The 23669-nt window shown below is 43.4% G+C and overlaps 1 protein-coding gene across 8 annotated transcripts in view; it reads right to left on the reverse strand.

Annotated features, from left to right (window-relative positions):
- FN1 (fibronectin 1) overlaps window positions 1–21956 on the reverse strand; it is an 87898-nt gene extending 65942 nt beyond the window's left edge. For 3 of the 8 annotated variants that reach the window (XM_061607707.1, XM_061607711.1, XM_061607706.1), the window contains exons 1-10: window positions 21596–21953; window positions 18934–19062; window positions 16499–16636; window positions 15341–15472; window positions 13938–14075; window positions 9096–9254; window positions 7076–7267; window positions 6337–6516; window positions 2156–2332; window positions 1188–1340 (exon numbers count right to left, since the gene is read on the reverse strand). In XM_061607707.1, the coding sequence (XP_061463691.1) occupies window positions 1188–1340; window positions 2156–2332; window positions 6337–6516; window positions 7076–7267; window positions 9096–9254; window positions 13938–14075; window positions 15341–15472; window positions 16499–16636; window positions 18934–19062; window positions 21596–21746 (1549 nt within the window). In that variant the 5' untranslated portion in view covers window positions 21747–21953. Of the gene's footprint in view, window positions 1–1187; window positions 1341–2155; window positions 2333–6336; window positions 6517–7075; window positions 7268–9095; window positions 9255–13937; window positions 14076–15340; window positions 15473–16498; window positions 16637–18933; window positions 19063–21595 lie in introns of all 8 variants that reach the window. The other 5 variants (XM_061607710.1, XM_061607709.1, XM_061607704.1 and 2 more) reach the window with 4 other exon arrangements.
- Window positions 21957–23669: the final 1713 nt, after the last annotated feature.

A 23669-nucleotide genomic window follows, 5' to 3' on the forward strand; every position in this document is an offset into this window, starting at 1 on the left:
CCTCCTTCTGTAGACTTTAAGATATCACTAAAGAAGAGCAAACTAGCCATATAAGGCTCTACCACACTTGCTCTTCAGCACAAACTAATGTGGAGGCTTTGTTTACATGTTACCCAAAGAATAAAACAAGGGACCCCGTACTAAAGCATCTACTACGGGGTACTTTAGTACCCCATACAAAAGACTCTGCCTGCACCAATTAGTGTGCATTTTCTTCATTTGCACACACTTTCTTCTATTTCAAAGGGAAAGTATTCTATTTATTTTCTAGGCGTCAGGCACCAAGAACTCAGCAGTTCCTTTTTTCTTCAAGATCATAAGTGGCAGCAGGGAGAGCTGAATGCTGACATTGGGCATCATCCAAAGGGTGCACAGCAACGTTTGAGAGAAGTCAGGAGCCAGGAGATCAGCCTGAGATCTTGAATAGCTTACAGTGTTTTGAAAATGTGTACAGGGAAGCAGACAAGAAATTCGGGCAAACCCATTGCCTTTGTAATATGGGAATATTGGAAGTTTCAGGCTTGGTTCACATGCTCACGTCACTGCCTGTGGGCTTGATGCCCTGCCAGAGAGGCACCAACTGCATTGACCATCCTCTGGATGGGGAGCTCCTGCCATGGACACCATCATGACAGACTGGAAAAGAACCATCACCATCACTCAAATCGCAATGCCTACGTTCCCACACCTTCAGTGGAGCCAGTTTGGCACCACCTTGTGATCACAATTGGATTCCAAGCTACTGGCAGCCCAGCGTCATGCACCCATGTGGAGACCAAAATGGTCAATACACAAAAGTGAAGGATTCAAGAGGGGTGTGTGTGTGACATTTTGCCTCAGAGACTCTATGATTCTCTGAGGTTTTCAGGAACAGGAATTTTCCACCTAAAACTATGTTCCTCATGAATTCCACCTGTAGAAGATCACAGAACCTGTAGAAGATCACAGGAACCTTGGCCATTATTACTCACAGCTGTACTAAATTTCCTAATTTTTGCAGGGACGTCCCTCAATTCCCAATAAACCCAAAGTAATAACTCAATCAGGAGATTACTAATTAAAAGGGCTTTTTCTGAAGATGGTCTACTATAACCCCTTTTGCCATGTACTAGCTTGCACCCACAGCATACCCTGACCACTCTACAAATTTAATCAAATTGAGGACAGAAGCAGAAACAAACAAATACCTCTGAGCTGGGAATAAGCAATGCAGGTCCACTCTCCACGCCCATTTCCCACACAAGTGCACTTCATCATATGGCCCATCTCATGCTGCTTGTCCCACTGGTCTCCCACACGGTACATGACTCCTTCATTGGTTGTGCAGATTTCCTCATGAGCTGTTCAAGGAATAATTAACAGTGAGGTTTATTTTGCGGTGTGTGTGTGTGTGTGTTTTGTATTAGGCAATGTAATAAGGCAATTTTGAACATTTTTCATTCTGCATGACTGATTCCACAAGAGTTTTGATAGCAATGCATTTGCTACAGTTGTAATGAAAAGCTATTTCACCAGAGCGTATTGAATGAGATGAATTTCCATTTATTTCGGGAGAAAATTCAATTTGGAATTTGCCGCTACTGTTGAACCTTGCATTCTTATTTTGAAGTAAGGAAAAGATGAACTCCTGGAAGGTTTGATTCCAGAATGAGATCGTGGCTGAATACGATTGAGGTTAATCTTTATAAGTGTCTAACTTTACAGACGGCTTTTGAAGCTCCTCCGTGGCGCAGAGTGGTAAGCGGCGGTAATGCAGCCGAAGCTCTGCTCATGGCCGGAGTTTGATTCCAATGAAAGGAGGAAGTCGAATCTCCGGTAAAAGGGGTTGAGGTCCACTCAGCCTTCCATCCATCTGTGGTCGGTAAAATGAGTACCCGGCATATGCTGGGGGGTAAAGAAAGGCCGGGGAAGGAACTGGCAATCCCACCCCATATATACGGTCTGCCTAGTAAACGTCGCAAGACGTCACCCTAAGAGTCGGAAACGACTCGCACTACAAGTGCGGGGACACCTTTACCTTTTTTTGAAGCTCAATTAATGTTCATACCACATCACACAGACAAAATATAACTTCATAATCCCTAAAGAATCATAGAGCAACAACCCAGTCAAATGTCTGAGCACTCGACTCTCACTAACCATATGTTCAACATACCTGCCATGGGACAAAATCCAAATTTTTGATCAGCATCATAGTTTGAGGTGGTGCCACACCACTTCATATTATCTCTTCGCCCCTCAGAAGTACAGTCAGTGTAATTCCGGTTGTTGAAGAGGAAAGGGAAGTGGCACAGGGCACCATTGGAGTTACCACCACGTGTTTGAACTAAGACTGCAAGAAAGCAATAGTCATTCAAAGAAGGGGACATCACTAGGCCTGGATTCTTATAAAAGCTGCCAATCACAGTCCCATTTCCGTAATATCCATCATAACATCCAAGACAATGACATGTTTGATAAATATCTTCAGAGCATGTAGTCCAGTACAATATAGATGGCTCGTCTAGAATTTAAGGAATCTTGGGTGGTCTATCATGCTAGTCCTATTCAGAGAAGACCCATTTATGTTAATAGACATGACTACCTTAATTTCAATGGATCTTCTCAGAGTAGGATTTAGCTGAATACAATCCCTTGTTTTGAATTCCATTTTAGCAATGTACCCCCTCCACAATCCTAATCTCAGGGCAAGTTCACACACAGTTCAAAGCACCTGCATAGATTAAGCCATCTTCAACCAAGTTCACACCTCCAATTATTATGTACACTGCTTAGAGAGTTTTGTGATTAAGCAGTCCATAAATCTTTCTGAATAAAGTAAATAAAAAATTAAAAATAAATTGCATGGAGACATGGTGAATCTCTAGACACAACCTTATCTTCCTGCAGTCATTTCTACGATCTTTTTTCCAACGTGCTGCATTCATGGAAATTACTGCTGAAAGTTGACTATAAGGACAGGGCACATTCTGTTCTCAGTGCTGCCACATCCCCAGGGGTGGCTGAGATGCATCACATAGGAGCACTTGGACCTATGCAGAATGGCCCACAGCTTCATAACAATCTATCACACAGCGTTGTTGTAAGGGTGAATGGAATAAGATTGAAAAGCTTTTTATATATCTAACAAATATGGTCCACTATTCACATATTACTTGCAAAAACAAAAGCAGCTCTTCATTTGTACATTAAAGGCATTACAAAAAAAGTTCATTGGCAAATGTGAAAAAACAAACTCTGCTCAAAAGTTTAAGCCAGAGGTGGCTCCTGCACATTCAAGGATTCCAAGTCATTCTTTTCATTTTCTGATGCTTCAAAAATGCAGCTCATCCTCATTTCTGCTTTTCACAAAGTAAAAGCCCTAAAAGTAAAACTCTCTGAGAAAGACAGAGAACAGTTGGACCATTGCAAAACCACAGCAGTTCTTTTCCTTCTCTGATGCCTCAGAAATGCAGCTTATCCTCATTCATGCTTTCAACAGGGAGAAACCCCCCTTCTGTGCTCTAATCTGGACAGTGGATGAGAACGATATAGGGACGGCTGCACCACTGCAAAACCAAAGCAGCAGATGTGCGCTATGACACATCTCTCTGTTCCTGATCACTTAAAGTAACAGAGAGATTGATCTGTTTTAGGTTGGAGGCAATAGCTAACTTGTTCCACATGACCCATTTAAGGGGAGACCTGGAAGGTCTTGCTCACTGGCTTTACAGCTTCTTCACCCTAGGGCAAAGTAGTTGCTAGTCAAGGGCAGGGTAGAAACAAATTTACTCAAAGTCTGGAAAATCAGTGGGGTGGTGGGCAGATTGCCTGAGAGCAGAAGAACTCTCTAAGACTTTAAATAAGACCTTAACTTACATCCCTAATTACAACCTAATGGTTCTAAATAGTCAGTAAGAATGAGGCAGATGCTATTTTAAGGATTTCCCCCCTCTTCCATGAGGCCCTTCACACTGCAACAATATAATCAATGCCACTCCCAGTTGCTAAAGGAAGCACATTCTTTAAAAAGATCAAAGTGGGATAAAAGCAGGTGCAGCATAAAAGAAATGCTCAGATTTCTGGCCACAGACTAGGTAGGCACATTTGGAGCATAGAATTCAATTATATTGGTTGTGGTATGTTGTTAGCTGCTCTGGATTTTTCTTTTGGTAGTAAAAGTGGGGAACCAACATTAAAAGAAGAACTCCGAAATGAAGCAGAGACAGGAGAGAAAGAAATAGGGACCATGGGAAAGGATGACAGCCTCTACTGTGCTGAGTGAAGTACCATCAACCCTCCAGTAGCAGATGGTGCATTGGGGTGGCAGCATTCACCTGACCTCTGGACGGTTGTGTCGCTGCTGCTTTCCAGGAGGTAGAGAGGCAAGGTGGCGGGGAGGCCAGCAAGGTGCAAACACCAGATTGGCTCCACCAGTGCATTTTCACTGTGCCAACCTCACCACTTCCCCTATATCTCCCGGTAAATAGCAGCAACATAATTGTCTGGGGGTCCAGTGAGTATCACCGGCTGACCTCACCCTCCACTACTGCAACCCTCACTCCTAGAAGAGGCATCATCAGAACCTTGTCTAGTTTCTCATCAGTTTGCAAAAAGTACCCAAATGCTCCTAGCCTGTGGCCTGAAACTAAAAGAGCTAGGAACATACTCATGAGAAGTAGGAAGAAGGCAGATTTTTAGAGATCCAAAGCAGATCTCAGATAATATCCTGAAAACCATGTTTTGCACAGACCGTGTCAATCCAAAAGCTTGATTTTGAGTATTCCTACCTCTTTGTGACACGTTTGTTCTGTGGTTTTAATTTTTGTAAATCATCCAGACATTTTTTCAGGATATAAGGCGGTGTTGAAATATTTTAAATAAATAAATGCCAATCATTCCCCAATATCAACATCTCAGGTCAACAAAAGTAAGCAGCAGCAAATGCTGCTCCAGAATCAAGATAATTCAGCATTCTAAAATACAGGGAGAGGTTCAGACAAGGAGAATTTTGCAAGCATCCTTTATCTGAGCCACTGCAGCACTGGATGTGTTTCTTTCATATAATGAACAAAAAGCATTTACATGATTTGCATAGGCAACATCTGCCTTGATAAGATATAATAAGCCAGGCGCTGCATTCCCCGCTGGGCTATTTAACTACACAGGCAGATCCCTGTTCAAATGCAAATCTCTCTCCCCACTTCTAACTGAGGCAAAATGCTTTGGTGGGGAAGGCCACACAAGACCATTCTCAGAAACAGGTTCTGATTGCTGCTATATATGGCAACCTGGCTGGGGATTCAGGGAGTGACATCAGAACATTGTGCTGATCATACTCGGGAGGCATCTTTCCCCCAGGCCTAATATGGACTTAGGCCTTACAGGACTTTAGAAAGAAAAAGAAAACAGTCAGACACATACAGAGAAAGTGCTCTGGATCAAAGATGCAGAGCTTTGTCCTAGCTACCAACTCCACTTTTAACTAGTCCCCTTCCACCACAACAGTAGGAGGTGTGCACTACATTTAAATAATTGCACTTATAGATACATATTAAACTTATACTACTTTTTCCATGTGCATTTCCTGGAACCAGCTGATGAGACACAGTGCCGAAACACACGAGTGGAACTGAAGAGTAATATCCTACTATTCCTTAGCCAACAAGGGATGCCTTTAGTAGAAGCATTTTCAAAACTGATCCCTGGAAGGGCTTTGCACCAATATAGGACAGGAAGAAGCCAAAGAGAAACCATTTGTGAACTTGAAAGAGGCAGGGTATTCATTTACCTTGATCCTACTCAATTCATGGTCTGAGTGCCAGTAAACTGTTGTGTCACATGACTGTCATGAAGTACCAGCACCTCTTTTTGGGCTGCCCATAGCAACTACTTTTTGCTGCCACCCATAGCACTTTTATCAAGGTATAAGTACCAGCAACTCATTTTTTATCCCAAAACACCCACACCTCACTGGTTACTGCTCTCCTAATTTTAAAATGTGGAACAAATAACTTGCCTATAGCTGTCCAGCAAGGACAAGAGATATGAGCCTAGGTTTCTTATGTTGAAAAATATTTGCTCTGTTGCATTGAACTGGGTCTCCAAAACCCACTCTTCATCCTTTTGCCCATCCCAAACCTGGCAGACTTCTCATTCTTTTATTTCTTGCAGCTTCTTCTCCCCAATCCTCACATCTCATGCATATATATTTATAGAAATGTCAGCTACTCTATTCAGTGGAGCAATGGCAAACTACGGTTAATAGATCTGTGTCTCCTTTGATAGTTCCCCCACCCTGCCAAAAGTTGCACCCTATTTCTCCAAAAATGTGCATTTCTTTTAAAAAAAGATTACCATTTTGTTCTGTGCAGAAAGAGTATCTCTTTTCTTGATCAAAGTTTGAGGTTGTGCTGCACCAGAGAGTCCCATCATTACGGCCTTCAGCAGTGCATGAGTAGAAAGTCCTCCCATTATAGGTGAACGGGAAGACACAGGGCTCCCCGTTGGAATTGCCACCGTAGGTTTGTGTCACAGCTTTGAAGACAAGATAAAACATTGTAGTGTGATTCTGTCATCTAATCATGACTGCAAGACAACTTATTCCTTATGAAGGAGCTCTTTTTTTGTTCCTAACTACAGCTTTGAACCATCATAACTTCCTCTAGAGCATCATCTAACAATGATATTTACTATTAGAGTGCTGCCTCCTTGGGATTACCTTTCTCAATGAAAGAGGCGCTAGGGTAGAGGGACTTACAAAAGATACCTTGGCTTCTCCATCCTCCAGTCACATTGGATCATACAAGTGGCAAACGGAGCCACTTTAGATATATGGTGACATACATAGTGACTCAGGCACAGTAGTCAGAGGAGGCCAGTTTGATCACAGAAATAGGCCATGTACTTCAGTACCTTTATACTAGCCAGTTGAGTTCTGCCATGGTAGCAATGAGTTCTGCCATGGTAGAAATGTGATCCATTTCTTCTTAGGCAATCGTAGACCCTTCGAGTAGTCTTAAGTATCCTCCATTATAATGTCTCTTGCTAAGTAAGGATCGTTTATGTACCAATGAACATTCAAAATGACCCATACCTGTTTCCTGGCAGCTGACTCCATTGCCTAAACAGGTACACAGCATATGCTGGCTGCCCTGTGTCTTAAGCCACTGCATCCCCAAAGAATATACCATGCCATTGTCGGTCACACAGTGCCCATATGGAGCAGGCTGGGGCTGAGGTTGGTAGAGTGCAGTTTGTACATCTGTGATGGTAGCAGATCCAGTTCCTACAGAGGAAAGCAGGACAGCAATTAAACCCTGCAGTCAACATTAAATAATACTAGAGCTTTGTTTGAATAAAATAAAATCTCAGCCAATTCATCGCCTCCTTTGGATCATTTAATCAACCAATTAAACTTGCATTCAATCTGCAAGATTTCAAGTGCGGAAATAACTGTGTAGTCTGTTTTGTTTTTAGAACATGATATTAAAGAAAAAGAAGGCGATTCTTCTCCCCAGCAGGAGGCATATTTGTTTCAGTTCCTGTGTCATCTCTAGGAGCTGCCTTGCTGGAACAGACCAAGGGTTCATATAGTTTATATATGGCCTAACAGTGGCCAGCCATTGCTTCTGAGAAGCTTCCTTGAAATGCAATGGGTATTCACCTTCTATATGCAGCCTACAAGTATTTCCCCTTAAGATTGCCAGGTTGGGGAGGGGAGCGAGAAACATCATTTCTCTGGCACTGAAGGAGCAGAGCTGCAGCCATCACCGCTCCCAGCTAAATGCACAGGTGCCGCTGCCGCCTCCCTTCTATGCACAGCCCATTCCGAACAGATTCTTTTCCATGAGCAGAACCAGGACTCCGTGGATGTCCATAGCAATATTTTTAGTGAATCCTGCGGCATCATTTCCATCCTTGATTTTCAAAGTTAAAAGGTGCCCCCTTGGCTCCCCCCAATAGGGTGCAATAATAATAATAATAGCCTAACATATGTCTAGCAGATTTTTAAACAGTTGCTTTATTTCTTTCCATGAGGGGAAAAAAAGAAAAAAGAAAGAAAGAGAAGGTAGAAAGAGTGACTTATTCATCCATTAATCACACCCAAGTTATACATCACTTAGTGAAATTCTACTGCCGCAGTTTCAGGCATTCTTCCCACCCATTACATGCTTATTGCCTAGACCAGCCTTTCCCAACCAGTGTGCCTCCTGATGTTGTTGGACCACAACTCCCATCAGCCTCAGCATTGCCAATGGTCAGGAAAGATGGGAATTGTGGTCCAACAACATCTGGAGGCACACTGGTTGGGAAAGGCTGGCCTAGACACTGGAATAACTCAAGACTGTGACCCCAATCCAGCTGAAATTAGCCAGGATAGTAAGAGCAATCCTAATCACCAGCAGGGCGGAGGACAGTGGCAGAGCAACCACCACATCCAAAGCCCTGCTGGCTTGCACTGGCCAGGACAGAAGAGGGGAGGGTGCTCTTTTTTTTTAATACACTTGCTTCAGGTTGGTGCAACTGAGGAGTCCCTCAAGGGATCCATGTGGAGGCTTTCTGAGAGTTACTGTCAGCATGAAAACTGACAGTGGTAGTTGCCTGCCCAGCTAGGCATAGCAGGGGCCTCTACAGTGTAGATCATTCCTAGCCCACTCTAGCAGTAAAGATGAGCAGGGATAGGACTGCACTGTAAGACTGCAACTGAACTCAGATGAGTAGACAAGCACAGGATTGCACTGCTAGTATCACTGAAAGCAATGAGACTAGTGAGTATTTTAAAATGGCTTCTTAAAACTGGAGATTTCATAGGAATTTCCCTACACTGCCTCTATGAGTTGCATACAAAAATCAATGGACATGAAATTTTATTAAGTCAAATAAAGGTTATGCTTAAAATGGAAAGCATTAAGCACAAAGTATTATATTCAGCACCCTACCATTAGATAATTTGCAGTTGTTCAATGATGATAATTCCATGTGGCAAGCTCCCATAATTCCAGGGGTGGAACTCTGAGGAAAGGGGGTAGGGAGGAGGCAGGAACAAGCTAACCAGCTACAGCATCAAAGTGATGCATTAAGATTTCATGATCATATCCAGGTGTATTACCTACCTATGCCTGTGGTTTGGAGAGATGAATGCCTCTCACATTTCCATTCCCCTCTGCCATTCCCTGTGCAGATGCACTGAAGCAGATTTCCTCTGTTGTCTTTCTTACTCCAGGTATCTCCAATTCTGTAGGATGTCTTCGTGTCCTGATCATTGCACCTGTCTGTAGAGGAAGGAAAAAAACCACACCAGAGGGGAATCAAGCCCTTGTCATCTCAGCAGCTTGTGTGCTATAGATACCTTGATCTACTTGGGCTGGTAAAAGCACTTGATCTTTTATACAGCCATCGATCTCTCATACAATGTAGTCTTATAAAATACCAGGGATAATTTTAGTTTCAAAAAATCACACTGAATTTATTTTTCAACACATAGGGTAGTGTTTTAAAATCTTCACATACTTGCCGTCACAACAGCTGAGTGAGATACTTTTCTATTCTGATTTTGCACTTAGAGAATTAAATCTGAGAGATGAGTCAGTTGTCCAATGGCAGAAATGAAACTGTGATCACAGACCTCCCAGCTGAAATCTTACACGTGAGCTACTTCAATACCCTGCTGCAGTATAAACAATACTAGGGGGAGAGATCTTTCCTTCTAGATATTCGGGCAACACTACCAGAAATGGCAACATGTATAAACACGGCTATTAAAAATATTGTGGTAGGATCAAAGGGAGGCATACTCTACCACCAACCAGATACAAAGGGTCCCTGGGAGGGTGTACCCCCTGCCACCCAGGAAAAAACACCATCGTGGCAAGGAGGGGACCAAGCTGGCCCCATCCATTGCCAAGAGAAGGAACACTCTTCTCCAGTGCTTGCTTTCTATGTACAGCTTAAAGTTTTAGGAACCTTAGAAGTAAATAATCATAATCTAATTAATAAATGGATTAATTAGGCACGGAGGCAGAATAATCATAACATCTAACTAAATTCAGGATCAACTAGATAAGACTGTAATCTTATGCATGTAAACCTGAGACTACACTCCAGGACGATCAGTGGAACATTTTTCAGAGGAAGCATGCACAGAGACAGGCTTTTGTTGATTCTTCTGTTATTTTATTTATTTATTTATTTATTTATTTATTTATTTATTTATTTCATTTTTAAACCGCCCATAGCGAATAGCTCTCTGGGCGGTGAACAAAATAGCAGAAATTATATTATAAATTGCATTATACAGCAACAACTGGATGGAAACTTGGCCTTGGCGTAAGTACAACCACCAGCTCAAGGTGGTTTCACCTACTGCTGTTCAACATGATGCAGCTAGGAGGTCTACTGAGAGAAATTAGGATTTTTGATGAATACTTTACACACAGGCCTCTATTCTCTCCCCCAGGTGGGAGCCCCAAGACTTTCTCACGCAAACATTATCATCCTTATGGCAGCTCTTCATGCAACCACACATCACAATTCATCTCCACACATTGCCATTCAAACAGCCTTCCCTGAAAGGAAGTGGCATGAGGAAATCCCTTCCTGTGCCTAACAGCTGAAACCCATCCTGAGAAATACAGGCTCATGGGGAGGGCAGCACCCCCAGGAGACACTGGACCTGAGGAGAAGGAAACCTCTGAATCACTCCAAATGGTTACTCAGTGGTTGCACTTTAGCCACAAAAACTAACATGTGGGAAATGCTTGAGAAAGCCAAGAGATCAAATGGATGGTATACCATGGGTTGGCCAGGAAGCTGGTCTGTGGCTTTATACACTAAGTCCATATGTGTGAATGAGCATGCTGGGAAAACACTTTTCAAAATATTCAGAGATGAGAAACCAGGAAGGCCTGTGTGGGAATAAAACCTAATATGGCTTGTTCTTCTGGCGGGTTAAAAGACTTGCTCATATTCACAAGATGATCATCCTTGTGCGGCCAGCAACTGTATACTTGGTAGACAGGTCAGGAAACTTTTGATAAAACTGTAAACTTTCTAACAGTGCAATCATAAGCACATTCAATCAGAAGTATGTTACACTGAGTTCAATGGGGCTCACTCCCTGGGATTGCAGCCTGAATTTGGAGGGCCCCCCCCAAAAAATATTACTATTACATGTGGGAAAATGACGACAGAAGCTGTTATGTCAGCCTGCCCCTAGAGCAGTCAGAATTATGTTAAGGCACTTGGGTGGTGGATCAACTCCATAATAAAATACAGTCCACAGATATGGCTACTGACATAGATGAGGAATCAAAATACCAATCCGTCCACTAGGCCTGTGCACCGGATTTGTACAAATCACAAACCAAATTAGGTCAGTTCAGACCAATTTGTATCCAGAGTGAATTAAAGCAGCTACAAATGCCATCAGCAAGTGGTTCTCTCACATGCTGTATAAGTAGAGTGGATAACCTTTTCCAGTCTGAGGGCCACATTCCCTCATCAGCAGCCTTCTGGGGCCTATATTCCAGTGGTGGGTTGGGCAAGAGGCAAGACGTGGGAGGACCAAGAGGCAAAAATGGGCAGAACAACAAATGTGACTCCTCACCTTTGTACAATAGGCTACCTGCCAGTCACATGAAGCCAATGGTTTCTACACTTCCTCCACAAACACACCTATTTCCAGGCTCCCTCCAGACAAGCAAGAGGCATTTTATCACAGTTCAGGGATACATTCCAGTCAGGCAAAAGCACTCAAGGAGAACAGAAAGTCAGGCCACTGAGGGGTGTGGCGTTTGGGAGAGTCCTATGGGCCACATTTGGCCTCTGGGGCTGAGGTCCGCCATCCCTGCTGCGTAAGCATTGGCCTATGTAAGGGGAACAGTAATTGCCTAATTCACAGGGCTACTGAGATGATGTATGGGATAACACTGTAAAACCTGCGCACTCAGTGTATCACTGATTGTTAGCAAGGATTTATCTACCATTTGTATTAGGCCTATCATTTCATTTTGGATTCACCAAATATGCTTCATTAACATTTAGAAAGCTAGTGGAATTTTCTGCTCTGTCCTACTATAGAGTCCTGGACATTTTGTCAACATCTGATCATATCTTTTCCCTGGCACTGTAAACATCACACCGCTTAATCTTTCCCATTTGACATATATGTTTCCACTACAGTTTTTTCAAGTCAGACTGAAATTATAAACAAATGGTTGTCTAAGGTTTTAAAGTTTAATCTCAAATCTACTTTGAGGATTTAGTCTACACAAACCTATTGTTGATGTTAGTAAAAAGCCACTGGCTTTGTATCTGAAGGCAACACCATCAAGGACATGATCTCAAAACCTACCTAACAACCTGGTTTAAGAGACCAGATGTTTCCCAAGTAAGATTATACAAGTTTTATATTTATTCAGTGATCCCATTTTTAAGTGGCTTTTTTTTAAGAAAGGAAGCCTTTCCTGTAATATTTCATTGATTCAAACTTCAGAATAAAATGATTTCTATGTATGCCAATGACTCCATTATCTATTTCTCGGATTCCTCCCGTAGTCGCTACTTCACTGCAGAATAGTTCATACAAACTGAGAATTGCATAGCTACATACTGGGTAGCAAGCAACAATGAACATTTCAAATAGACTGTTTTGGTTTCAGTAATCTTTTAAATCCCAGTCTTAATCACAATCTGTCCTAAATTAATTTAAGGAAGTCCACAGAAGGAAATGTTCCTGTTCCTTCCTCCTTCCAACTACATGGAGCAATTTGGGGTGTAGTCACAGAAGGGAAAAGGTCAGGAAACTTTCCTCCTGTGAACTTCCTTCAGTAAATTAATTAAATAAATCCCAATGGTATCAAAATCACAATCTCCTTCCACTGGTTTCCTGTAGGCACTTTGTTTTAGATTGATTGTACAACTATTTGATGCGGCACTAGACCTGAGTGTATCTGGGAACCAGCATAGAAAAGAACTCTAGTCGCTTCTGAAATTCACAGGTGCGTTTCCATCTTTTCAAAAAGGGCAGAGGCTGCTAACAGCCTCCTTGATCACATGCAACCTTTTTTATATCCCTCGACGGGCTGCAAGAGAGAATGGGAATAACTGTTCCCAAAATAAAGACCAAGAATGAAACAAGCAGGACAAATGGAGAGAGCCATTACACTCAGGACGGCTGCCCCATCATAGAATCAAAACAGTTATTGCAGGAGTGGGATAAAATATATTTATTTATTTAATTATGTGATTTATATCCCGCCCTTCCTCCCAGCAGGAGCCCAGGGCGGCATTTGGATATTACATCCAAAGAAGAAGCATAAATGTCACTTAACCTGCAGTCCTATGTACACTTAGATCCACAGGACACAGCAGTTCACACTTCCAAGAAAACATGCATAGGATTGGGTTGGGATAGCACAATCCTACACATATTTACTTAGAAGCAATTCCCAATATGTTCAATATGGCTTCCTCCCACCTGAGTGTGTGCATAGTATTGCAGCCTTTGAAAAAATGGGAATGGACTCCGATCCCAATCAATTCCGACTTATGGCGACCCTATGAATAGGGTTTTCATGGTAAGGGGTATTCAGAGGGGGTTTACCATGGCCTTCCTCTGAGGCTGAGAGGCAGTGACTGGCCCAAGGTCACCCAGTGAGCTTCGTGGCTGGGTGGGGATTCGAACCCTGGTCTTCCAGGTTGTAGTCCAACACTCTAACCACAGCCTTTGTGTTCCACTTTATATTTTATGGCAGGAGTAGGGAACCTCCACACCTACAGATGTTGCTGGACTATAGCTCCCATAATCGCTAGCTACTGGCCATGCTGGCCAGGACTGATGGGTGTTGGGAGTCCAACAACATCAGGAAGGCCACAAGTTCTCCACCACTGACAAGAACAAAACACGCAATTCATGCTGGTGCAAGACTACTGCTCTGCTTTCAGCTGATACTTACTTCTGGAGGTGCAGGTGATGCGCCCGCTGCCTTCTCCTAAGCAAGTACAGTCCACCATCATCCAGCCCTGATAGGGTTTCTCCCAGATCTCTCCAACAACATAGGAAGTCCCAGCAGTATTATCATAGCACCGCTCAGCTACAGAAAATTAATTTTGAAAGATGCTTTATTTCTAAGGGTTCATTAAAGAAAGATGAAAAAAGATATTTCTTCATCAGGGAAGGGAAAGAGAAATTGCTTCCATAAACCACTTCCAAACTGTAGTAAACGACAGGATGAGTCAAAATGCAGCATGTGACAATCTAGTGAGTACACTAAGTAAAAAACCTAGATCTCACTGAGATGGTCAACCTCTATAGAAGAGGTACCACTTCAGACTGCAGGTGTAAGAATCACATGAATCATATAAAAAAAGATGATCACCATGTAAAAGCAAAAAAACTAGATAGCAGGGAGGTTTAGCCAGTATACTTCTCCCTGTCATATTAGTTTTCTGTGTGGAGGGAATTGTTTTTGCATGGGGAAGCATTCAGTCACCCAACCAGACACAGGTTGACCACCTCAGTGAGAAATAGGCATAACTGTCATACAAGCTACACACCAGATTGTTCCCGTATATAACAGTCTAAGAACATTAGAGCAGACTCAAAGAAAAGAAGAATAAATACAGTAATAACTCAGCTAATGAATCCTCCAGGAACCAAGCTTCTTTCCAGGAAGGCTTTTTTAATGGTGAAACTGACCAGCTTTGCTTTGCTATGGATAAACTTTCAAGCCTGTGCCTTTGCTATCAACAAACTGATAAACTTGCCCCTTTGCTTTGCTAGGGTGCAACTGACAAGCCCGTTTGTTTGCTTTGCATTAAAGAGATCTCTTGCTTTCTCCCAGAGCTGGGGAGGGAAGGATACAATATCATTCAGAAGAGAAGGGAGGGAGGACGAGTAGGTGGGTGCCGGGTAGACACCCTTTAAAGCCCCTGTTGAAGCTGCCCAACCATCTATGAGTGGGCGTAGGAACCTATCCCTATTCTTTCCATGTTATCCCTACCTCTGGTACCAAAGTTTTTGTTAAAGAAATAATGTCCAGGAACGTATCTACTTTAATTAAGGTATTACTGTATAGTGGTGTGAGTGAGTAAGGACATATACACACATATACACAGTTATATTTCAGATAGCAAATAATCATATGTGAGAGAACTCAGAGGTTTTGGACTACAACTCCCATCAGCCCCAGTCAGCATGGCCAATGGTCAGGAATGATGGGAATTGTAGTCCAGCAACATCTGGGGACTCAAAGGTTGAGAAAGGCTGGTCCAAACAATTATCATAAAGAACTCAATCTAAAGAATCTTGCACTTCAAGTTTGATCTCTCAGATACATAAACCAAAACAAATACATACCAACTGGTTTGCAAGTCCATTCACCCTTTCCATTGCCAAGACACACACATTCTAACATGTAGCCACCGGTCTCATGAGGTCTTCTCCAGGTATCACCAATCTTGTAGGATTGGCCTCCTTCATGACAGCGATCTGTAAAAATAGCGCATATGATCATAGGAAACTCCTTTATACAGAGAGACACCATTGGTCCATCCAGCCCAGTTATTGTCCCAGTATTGCCTACTCTGACTGGCAGCAGCTCTCCAAGGTTTTAGGCAAAGGTATTCCCCAGTCCTGCTACCTGAGATCTTTCTAACTAGAGACTAAATCTGGAACCTTTGGCATGCAAAACGCATGCCCTACCAATGAACTATGGCTCCTCCCCAATGAAGATTATACACATCCACAACTTCCTAGATTCCCTTATCCGATACAGCTGCTGTCAAGAAGAGATACTTCTTCACAGTGCTAAGTGGCTATGTAAAGCAGACATTTTCCTAAAGTCCTATGAAAGGGTCCCTTCCCAGAACCAGTCTGAGCCTTTTCCATAATGGACAATAGAAATAAGCATCACTTGAATCAGAGATGTGTCTAATGGCTACAACAGAGCAAATTCCGGTAACATCCGAAGCGTCCTTTGTATAGATCCTCTGCCAACTCGGTTAATCTGGCCCACATTACATTTGTGGTAGAGATCACCATAATGATTGGCCTCTCTGCCCTTGTTTTTATAAGCAAGTTGCTTTGCAGTGAAGTTTATAGTTCAAATTCTTTTCACTGTATGGAAATATAGGAAATGTATGGAAATTATTATTCTATCAATAATTTGATAGAAGGACTGCTTATAAGCATTCAATAAAAAGAATGAATCAACTTTGGTAACATCATGAGATACTCCTTTCACTACTCTTTACACAGTAGTTATAATCATGAATAATGTGGCTTATTCAGATATTCTAACAGAAAGAAAAACTGTTATCCACAAAGTGAACTTTGCCACTGACAAATGCCTTACAATCTTGCGGCATTATTTACTAGTGCTGCAATTTGGTGATAGGAAATGATTGACCTGTGTAATTCTCCAGCCATGTAGGCAAATGTCTGAGCATGGATATCAACGTTTGCCTTTCATCACATCATCTAAGCATCTCTCTACAGCCCGTCTCCAATACATACTTGCAATCGTGCAGCTGATTCTACCACGGCCAGCCCCGATGCAGGTACAGTCCCAGATCATGGAGTCCTTCGATCGCTCATAGGTTTTCCCAACACTGTAAGTAGCTCCAGTGTATTTGTCAAAGCAGGTTTCTTCCTCTGGGTGGGGAGGAAAGAGTACATCACCACAGCAGAATATGCGGCGTGCAGATCCTAACCCCCTTCCTCAATCATTCATACTGTCATGCACAAAAGGATTGGGTGCCTGGGGCAGCAACAGGCTGAACTAGAAGGTGGGGTGGACAGAAAGGTCTCTGGGCTGCCCTTGGCTTAGCTTCTTAGCTCCTAGAGGGCCTAGGACATAAACAGAAGAAGTATGGGTCTGAGAAAAGCAGGAGCCAGGGGTCTGAGAAGAACACAGGCGGCTGAGGGAAGCAGAGGCGATCCTAGGCAAAACAGAAAGGGGGGTGGCAGGGGAAGGGTTGGAATTGCATCGAGAAGCAAAAGGAAGAGGGTAGAGCCTTGAAAGGGGAGGAAAATGGGGAGAGAATGGGCAGATAGATGTCAGGTACATCCAGATGTGGAGGTGAGGGAAGTTCATGTCTTGATCTGACTGAATCACCCAATTCCTTTTAGCCTCAGGCCCCTCGTGGCATTAGAACGGCACACAGGGGCCACTACTCCTGCTTTATTAGTAACGTTTCCTAGGTTATCTTGCAAGAGCAGTCGTTCATTCTTTAAAGCCCTGGTTTGTACTGTCCTGTTTGCTCTTTAAAAAGTGCACACCAGTTTCTTTTTTTTTATAACTTTCTTGTATTTCTTTGTGTCATTTTCCTGCCAATTCTACTGCTAGGATATTTAACTGATATCCAGTTAAATCCTGCTTTCTGGCTGTAGCTCATATCCAGTGGTGCTCAGCTTCCTTCAGTGGTACTAGTAGGCATTCTCCTTCTCAACTGGCTTTTTGCAAATCTTATTCTTATACCCCTTCTTTCTAATCTTTTCTCCATAATAAACAAGCTTCACTCTGTTAGCTTTTGCTCTTTTGCCATACATTCCATATACTTCCCCTGTCCCCCAAATTCCTTCTAGTTTACTTTCATCATTTTACACATAATATAGTCAAAGCATCTGGTTCCTGCTGTCATAAGAGGAAGCCCAAGGGTTTGTCTGGTCCAAAACCCTGTTTCTGTCGGTGACCAGAGAAGCTTCCAAGGAGCCCCAAAGAAAGGCACAAAGGCACAAAGGCCCACTAAGCCCCATTCCCATTGCCTGCCCCAGCACTTGGTCTGCAGAGGTAAAGTGCTTCTGAACCTGGAGGCTTGATTTAGTGATCACAGCTAATAGCCATTGACAGACCTATCCTCCCATTCCCTTTTAAAGCCATCTAAGCCAATCCACACATTCAGCGGCAACACCTTAGAGAGTCGGAGGACAAAGTTTCCCTGAGAGAGTTTGCCTGTCGCTACAGAACTCTCAATGGACAAGGGGAGTTGTCAAGCATTTCCAGGGTACCCTCCCAGTTCTCATCAGACAACACGGCCCCAAAACACTCCATGTGAACTGTCTGTGTGCACTTGCTGGGGGAGGATCCCTATCAGACACATAGCGGGCCCCCAGACATTAAAGGACAGGGTTTGTTGACTGTGGTTACTTTGAAAACCATTTCATTAGGGGTAGCGCAGAGCACAAAACATTCCATTCTACAAGAGACGGGAAAAGGAAAGAAAAGGCTTTGAATATTAGGCAGGCGCCATCTCTGATATCTTTTCGGCACCTTTTGAAGACTTTCCTCTTTCAACAAGCCGTTTAGGTTGAGACCTATCCCAGTCTGCGTCTGTGTCAGAATTGCTTAATATGTTTCTAATAATGTTTTAACCCTTTTAAAAAGTTTTTTTTATTTAAATGTTTTTAATGCTGTTTTGTTTAATGTATTTTAAGATCTGTTTTTAAAGTGTTTTTGGAGCTTTGTTTGCCACCCTGGGCTCCTGCTGGGAGGAAGGGCGGGATACAAATTAAATAATAAATAAATAAAAAGGTCAGAGGCTAACAAAGGAACGCGAGGCTGTGGGGAGGACAACTGTACAAGTGCAGAAAGCAGTACAAATGAACTAAGGCAAGAAGGCTCCCCTTACTGAGACTTATGCACCAAATAGGCACATAGGAAGCTGCCTTGTACAGAGTCAGACCATTGGTCCATCTAGCTCAGTGCTGCCTACGCTGACTGACAGCGGCTCTCCAGGCTTTCAGGCAGGAAGTCTCTCCCAACCCTACCTGGAGATGCCATTGGGGATCGAACCTGGGGCTTTCCGCATGCAAGGCAGATGCTCTCCCACAGAGCTCCAGCCCTTCGCCGTGTATAGTAGTTCTATACATCTCAGTGTCTAATAAGGCATAAAAAAAAGAGTCTGGTTTCTCCAGAAAGGAAAGTGATGCTGATGTTGTCTTCAGCTTACCTTCAGGCTTGCTTTCACAGTTAAACCCTCTGCTCCCTCCATAGCAGGTACAGATCAGAGTGTTCCCCAGGTAAATGCGCTCCCACTGCTGGTTTATCTGATAGTGTTGCCCATTATCATAGCAGCCGGCTGAGAAAGAAACAGGAGTCTTGAATTACATTCATTTGTCTGGACCATAAACGGTTCTCCAAGCAAAGGAGAGGGATTGGGGGGGGGTAGGAGAGGGGAGGAGATGTTAACTTAGGAATGCATGGAATATACATTAGCTCCAGAGTCTGCATTCCTTTGGCATCCCAAAACCACAGCGAGAGAATGGAGGTTTTTAGGTGCATGAAAATCAGCACCGGGCTTGACTTCAAAATAGTTCTGTCCGTCTCTTTCCCACCATGTTTGAAATGAACAGGAATTGAACCACAGAAAGTTTCTAATTCTGAAGCAACGGGTTTATTGCTCAGCTGGAGGCCTGATCCAAAGGTTAGTGCAAGTCAAGGGCCAGACCCCAGTGGATCTGAGAGAAACTTTGGCACTCTCTGCCAGGTGGGCCTATCCTTGCCAAGACACAGCAGAGCTCTCCGGTTTTGATTTCCAAGCATTTCTTCATTTTTAGCTTTACATGCAAAGTGCTGCCACTTCCAAGGGTGGAGTGTCACTTTCCCCCTCAAATAACTTGGATTAAAATGAAATACAAATATTATATTCTGAACTTAACCCTCAAAACTTAATTCATTGTTCTATCAAACACACTGAATTAACAGAAGCTTTTCCATGCAAAAAGGAATAAAACCATAAGAGAGACTTATTTGGCATTTGAGAGAAACATTCTAAATATGAGAACAGTAGGCTATGAATTTATAATTGTGGCAAATTATGGGTATTTATGATGATCAACCAAACAACATGGACAATTGCTTCCCACTTTATGGAGAAACACAGTTTGGCTGAGCAATTGCTACCTTTGCTTCTCGAAGGTTCTGGGCACTTGGCCCACAGACCAATACATCTAACTCTGCAGCGGGCTCTTGTTTAAGTAAGTGAACTTGCCTACTGTCCTTCCATGAGACAACAGTTGCCTCTCTTCTCTGTAAGCAGATCTAACTATGTAGCACAAAAGGCTTATGCAGTGCAAAACCCTGGATAGCATAAAGCCTTTGTTTAGTCATCAACTGCCACGTTTAATTGCCGTTGCAAACAATTAGCATGCACTCTGTGTTCAGGAAGTGTGTGAATTACACAACGGGAAACTCGAGTGAAATCAGTACAGTGCAATTCTAAGCATGTTTACTCAGGGGCAAGTCCTGTTGAGTTCAATGAGATTTACACTCTAGATTTCAGCCTTAAGTGGGTCTGGGTCTGGTCAGTGCCTCTGATGGAACACTGCCTGCAAACCCTGTTTATACCACCTTGAGTTCCTTCGCAGAAAGGTGAAATGTAGATATAATAAATTCATACATACATAAATGGGTTTCTCCTGCCCCAATCAAGAAATTATGAGTAAAACCAGTTCACACCACAACTTCCCTTAGAAAGATTTTTCACATTTAACAGATCAGTTTGGGTACCAGGAAAGGTTCTCCTCACATCCACCTCATCAAAAGTTTTTCCCTCTAACTTTGAATGGTTTAAGTACAAGTGCCTTAGCAAATATTTCCACACATTCTTTAGATAGAAGCAAGTATTTCGGGGGGCGGGTGCTTCCTTTTATAAACCTAAGTTAATGATTGATTTTTCTCTCTCTCCCCCACATCAAGTAAACGGGAAGCATTCGTTTCATCTGTGATAAGAGCCCAGAACTCCCCATGTGTTAAACAGCAATAGGACAGATCAACAACAACAACAGATCCACTGCACAGTTCTTTTTAAGTTCTTAAGAAAACAGATAGTGGAGCAGCCATTCCCAACCTGCTGGTGCCCTCCAGAAGTTTGAGACTACAATTCACATCACCCACAGCAGACTTGCTGCGGCTGATGGAACTTAAGGCCAAAACATCTGGAGAGCACCAGGTTGGAAAAGGGCGAGGAGAACTGCTTCCAGATCAATTCACACCTCAGCCCAAAAAGCAATAGGATCGCCAGATCTCTCTTCTCTGAGAGAACCTCTTAGGAACATCTCGGTCACGACTAATATAAAAGATTATCAGAGCTCCACGCAGAATAATGGCTGCGCCTTACTTAAAGCATCAGGATTTAATTAGTACGAACACTTATAGCGTAGTTCTATGCCTACCTACTCGGAAGTCAGCCCCGCTGAGTTCAACGGAGCTTACTCCCAGGCAAATGGGCACAGGATTGCAGTCTACCAGCACTAAACAGGAGGATCCGTTGAAGGAACATTGGGCACGCCTTTGGAATGCAACAGGCACAGGCAAACTTGCTTAAGATGCGCTCCTGAATGGCTTAACCCTTTAGGAAGAAACAGCTAGACCCTTGGAAGCGCTTCTTTTTTTCACTCCCCCTTCCCTAGGAAAAAAAATGCAAGAAGTCCCGGGATTCCCTGTCTAGACCTGCTGGGATCCGCTAGCAGATTCATGTGGGAGAACCCATCACTGCTGCAGCTTTTGTCCCTCTTGCTTAAAGTTCGACTCGGCTGTGTCACCACAGAGCCCACGTCGATCGCGGCTTCCCTCCGCCTCCCCCCTCCATCGCGTCGCCCAGGGCTACCCACATTTGCTCTGGCTGGCTGGCAGGGCGGGCTGGACGATATGTTGGGCTTGCCTTCGACTGTTCTCCGCCTGGGGTGGGGCGCCCCGCACTCCCGCTCCCACGCAAAGGGTCAGCAGCAAGAGCAGCGGCCGCCTGGCCGGGCTGGCGGGCATCTTCGAAAGCGGCGAGGGAAACAAACGGGGCTTAAAAGGATGCGGTTCGAGGCGCGTCAGTTGCGCAGGGGCTGATCTCTTGCAAAGCGGGATACAGCCCAACGCGTGGATTCCCCCCTTCGCGCTCTCCCGAATGCGCACCCAGCCTTCCAGCCTGCGAGAAGGGCAGCTCGCTGGGTCAAAGTGGGCTTATATCGAGGTCCTGGCGCCAGAGACCCCCCGCGGAGGCCAATGCTAATCGAGGGGGAGGACAGCGAAGAGGAGGAGGGACTCGCCGGGGACACCCCTTTGGAACGGGCAGCCGCTCTCCGATTGGCCCGGGCGGCTGGTGACGTCATGGGGAGTTGCATTCCGCGGCAAACAAAAGATGCTGATCGCGCGGAGTTTACCCGGGGCAAACTTCGAGAGGAGGTGAGCGGGGGGAGGGCGCGAGGAAGAGGAAAGCCCCAGTGAGCGCCCGCCAACCGCCCCTTCACCCAGGAAAGGCGGAGGAATGTCAAGAAAAGCCTCCGAGGCTTGGAGTCATGGGGGGCAGCGAAAACTTAATCGTTTCCTTACAGCTCCTAAGAACCAAACCTGACGTGCACAGTCCCAAGTCCGAGCTGTTTCGGTGGCGAGGGGGTTAAATACGGCATGGTTTGTTTCTTCCTGAAGTCCGTGGGACATGCAACTCGACCCTATACACATCTAGTGAATTCTCTGGAATTTATTATTATTATTTATTATTATCATTATTTTTACCCCGCCCTTTTTCCAAAACTGGAACTCACGGCGGCTTCCAGAATTTACTGCCAAGGAAGTGTCTGTATAGGATTAAACGTGCTGAATCTTGGCTGGATAGCGCCTGAAGTGATCCCCTCCCCGTCCCCGTTACGGAATTTATTCACTCAAAGCTCAGTCGATGACCATCTGCTTCTCTCTCTCTCTCTCTCTCTCTCACACACACACACACACACACAGAGCCTTCATCTCTCTTGATTTTGTCTTCTGTTGTGGATATAGAGTTCTGAATGGCTGTGAGGGTGCGGGGGAATAAAAGGCCCACAAGATCCAAAATGTTTAAGGAAGAGAAAAATGGTCAGGGCAATGTTAAAGGGAAAGTTGGGGATTAAAATAGGGATTTTAAAAACCATCCATATGAAAATATTTCAAACAACTTTTTTTATTGTTTGCACAAAAATCCATAAATTATACATTTGAAAAGGCTCTGACAAGAGTTTAACCATGCCTGTTTTATGTCTCATGGCTCATCCAAGAACTTTTTTTACATAAAATAAAATAAAAGGAGAGTTTTTCAAAATCAAATCATATTTGCCAAACAATAAAACTAGGCTCCAAAACCAGAAAACTTTACTTAGGATATAATCCTTTGCAGTCGTATTTAGGACTAAACTTTGTTGAAATCAATTACACAATCGAAAGTAAAGCATCTTGTATTATTTTGCACCTAGGTCGAATGTTATGAATCAAGAAAAGGTTTTCTAACTTCTTTGAAGAATCTCGAATCTTTTTCCTTCTTGAGCAGATAATAAGAAAATACTATTCCTGATAAAATATTGGTTACATTACTGCAGGCAATGTAAAAAATTCTGTTTGCAGTAATATTATTACACCTCTTCACTCTGTTTAATTTTATCTTCGAACATGAGATTTAAGCTTAAACTTCAAATAAGTTAATTGGTTTGATCAATCAATGTAATAGAAAAACATGGCCATGCATATTAGGTCCTAACTGGTTTGGAATAAATGTGACTGGAAGCCCCAGTGATAATTTCTGACAAAATGCCATCATAATGCACTTTTATGAAAATCCTTATCGCATTGCTGCTAATGGATAAGCATGAAATATGTAAGGCAGCTTTTACTGACCCAAATGGCTTTAAAAGTAATACAAGCTTATGAGTTGTACAGAAGTCTTTATCA

Source organism: Rhineura floridana, chromosome 2 (genome assembly GCF_030035675.1).
Source record: "Rhineura floridana isolate rRhiFlo1 chromosome 2, rRhiFlo1.hap2, whole genome shotgun sequence".
Lineage (NCBI taxonomy): Eukaryota > Metazoa > Chordata > Lepidosauria > Squamata > Rhineuridae > Rhineura > Rhineura floridana.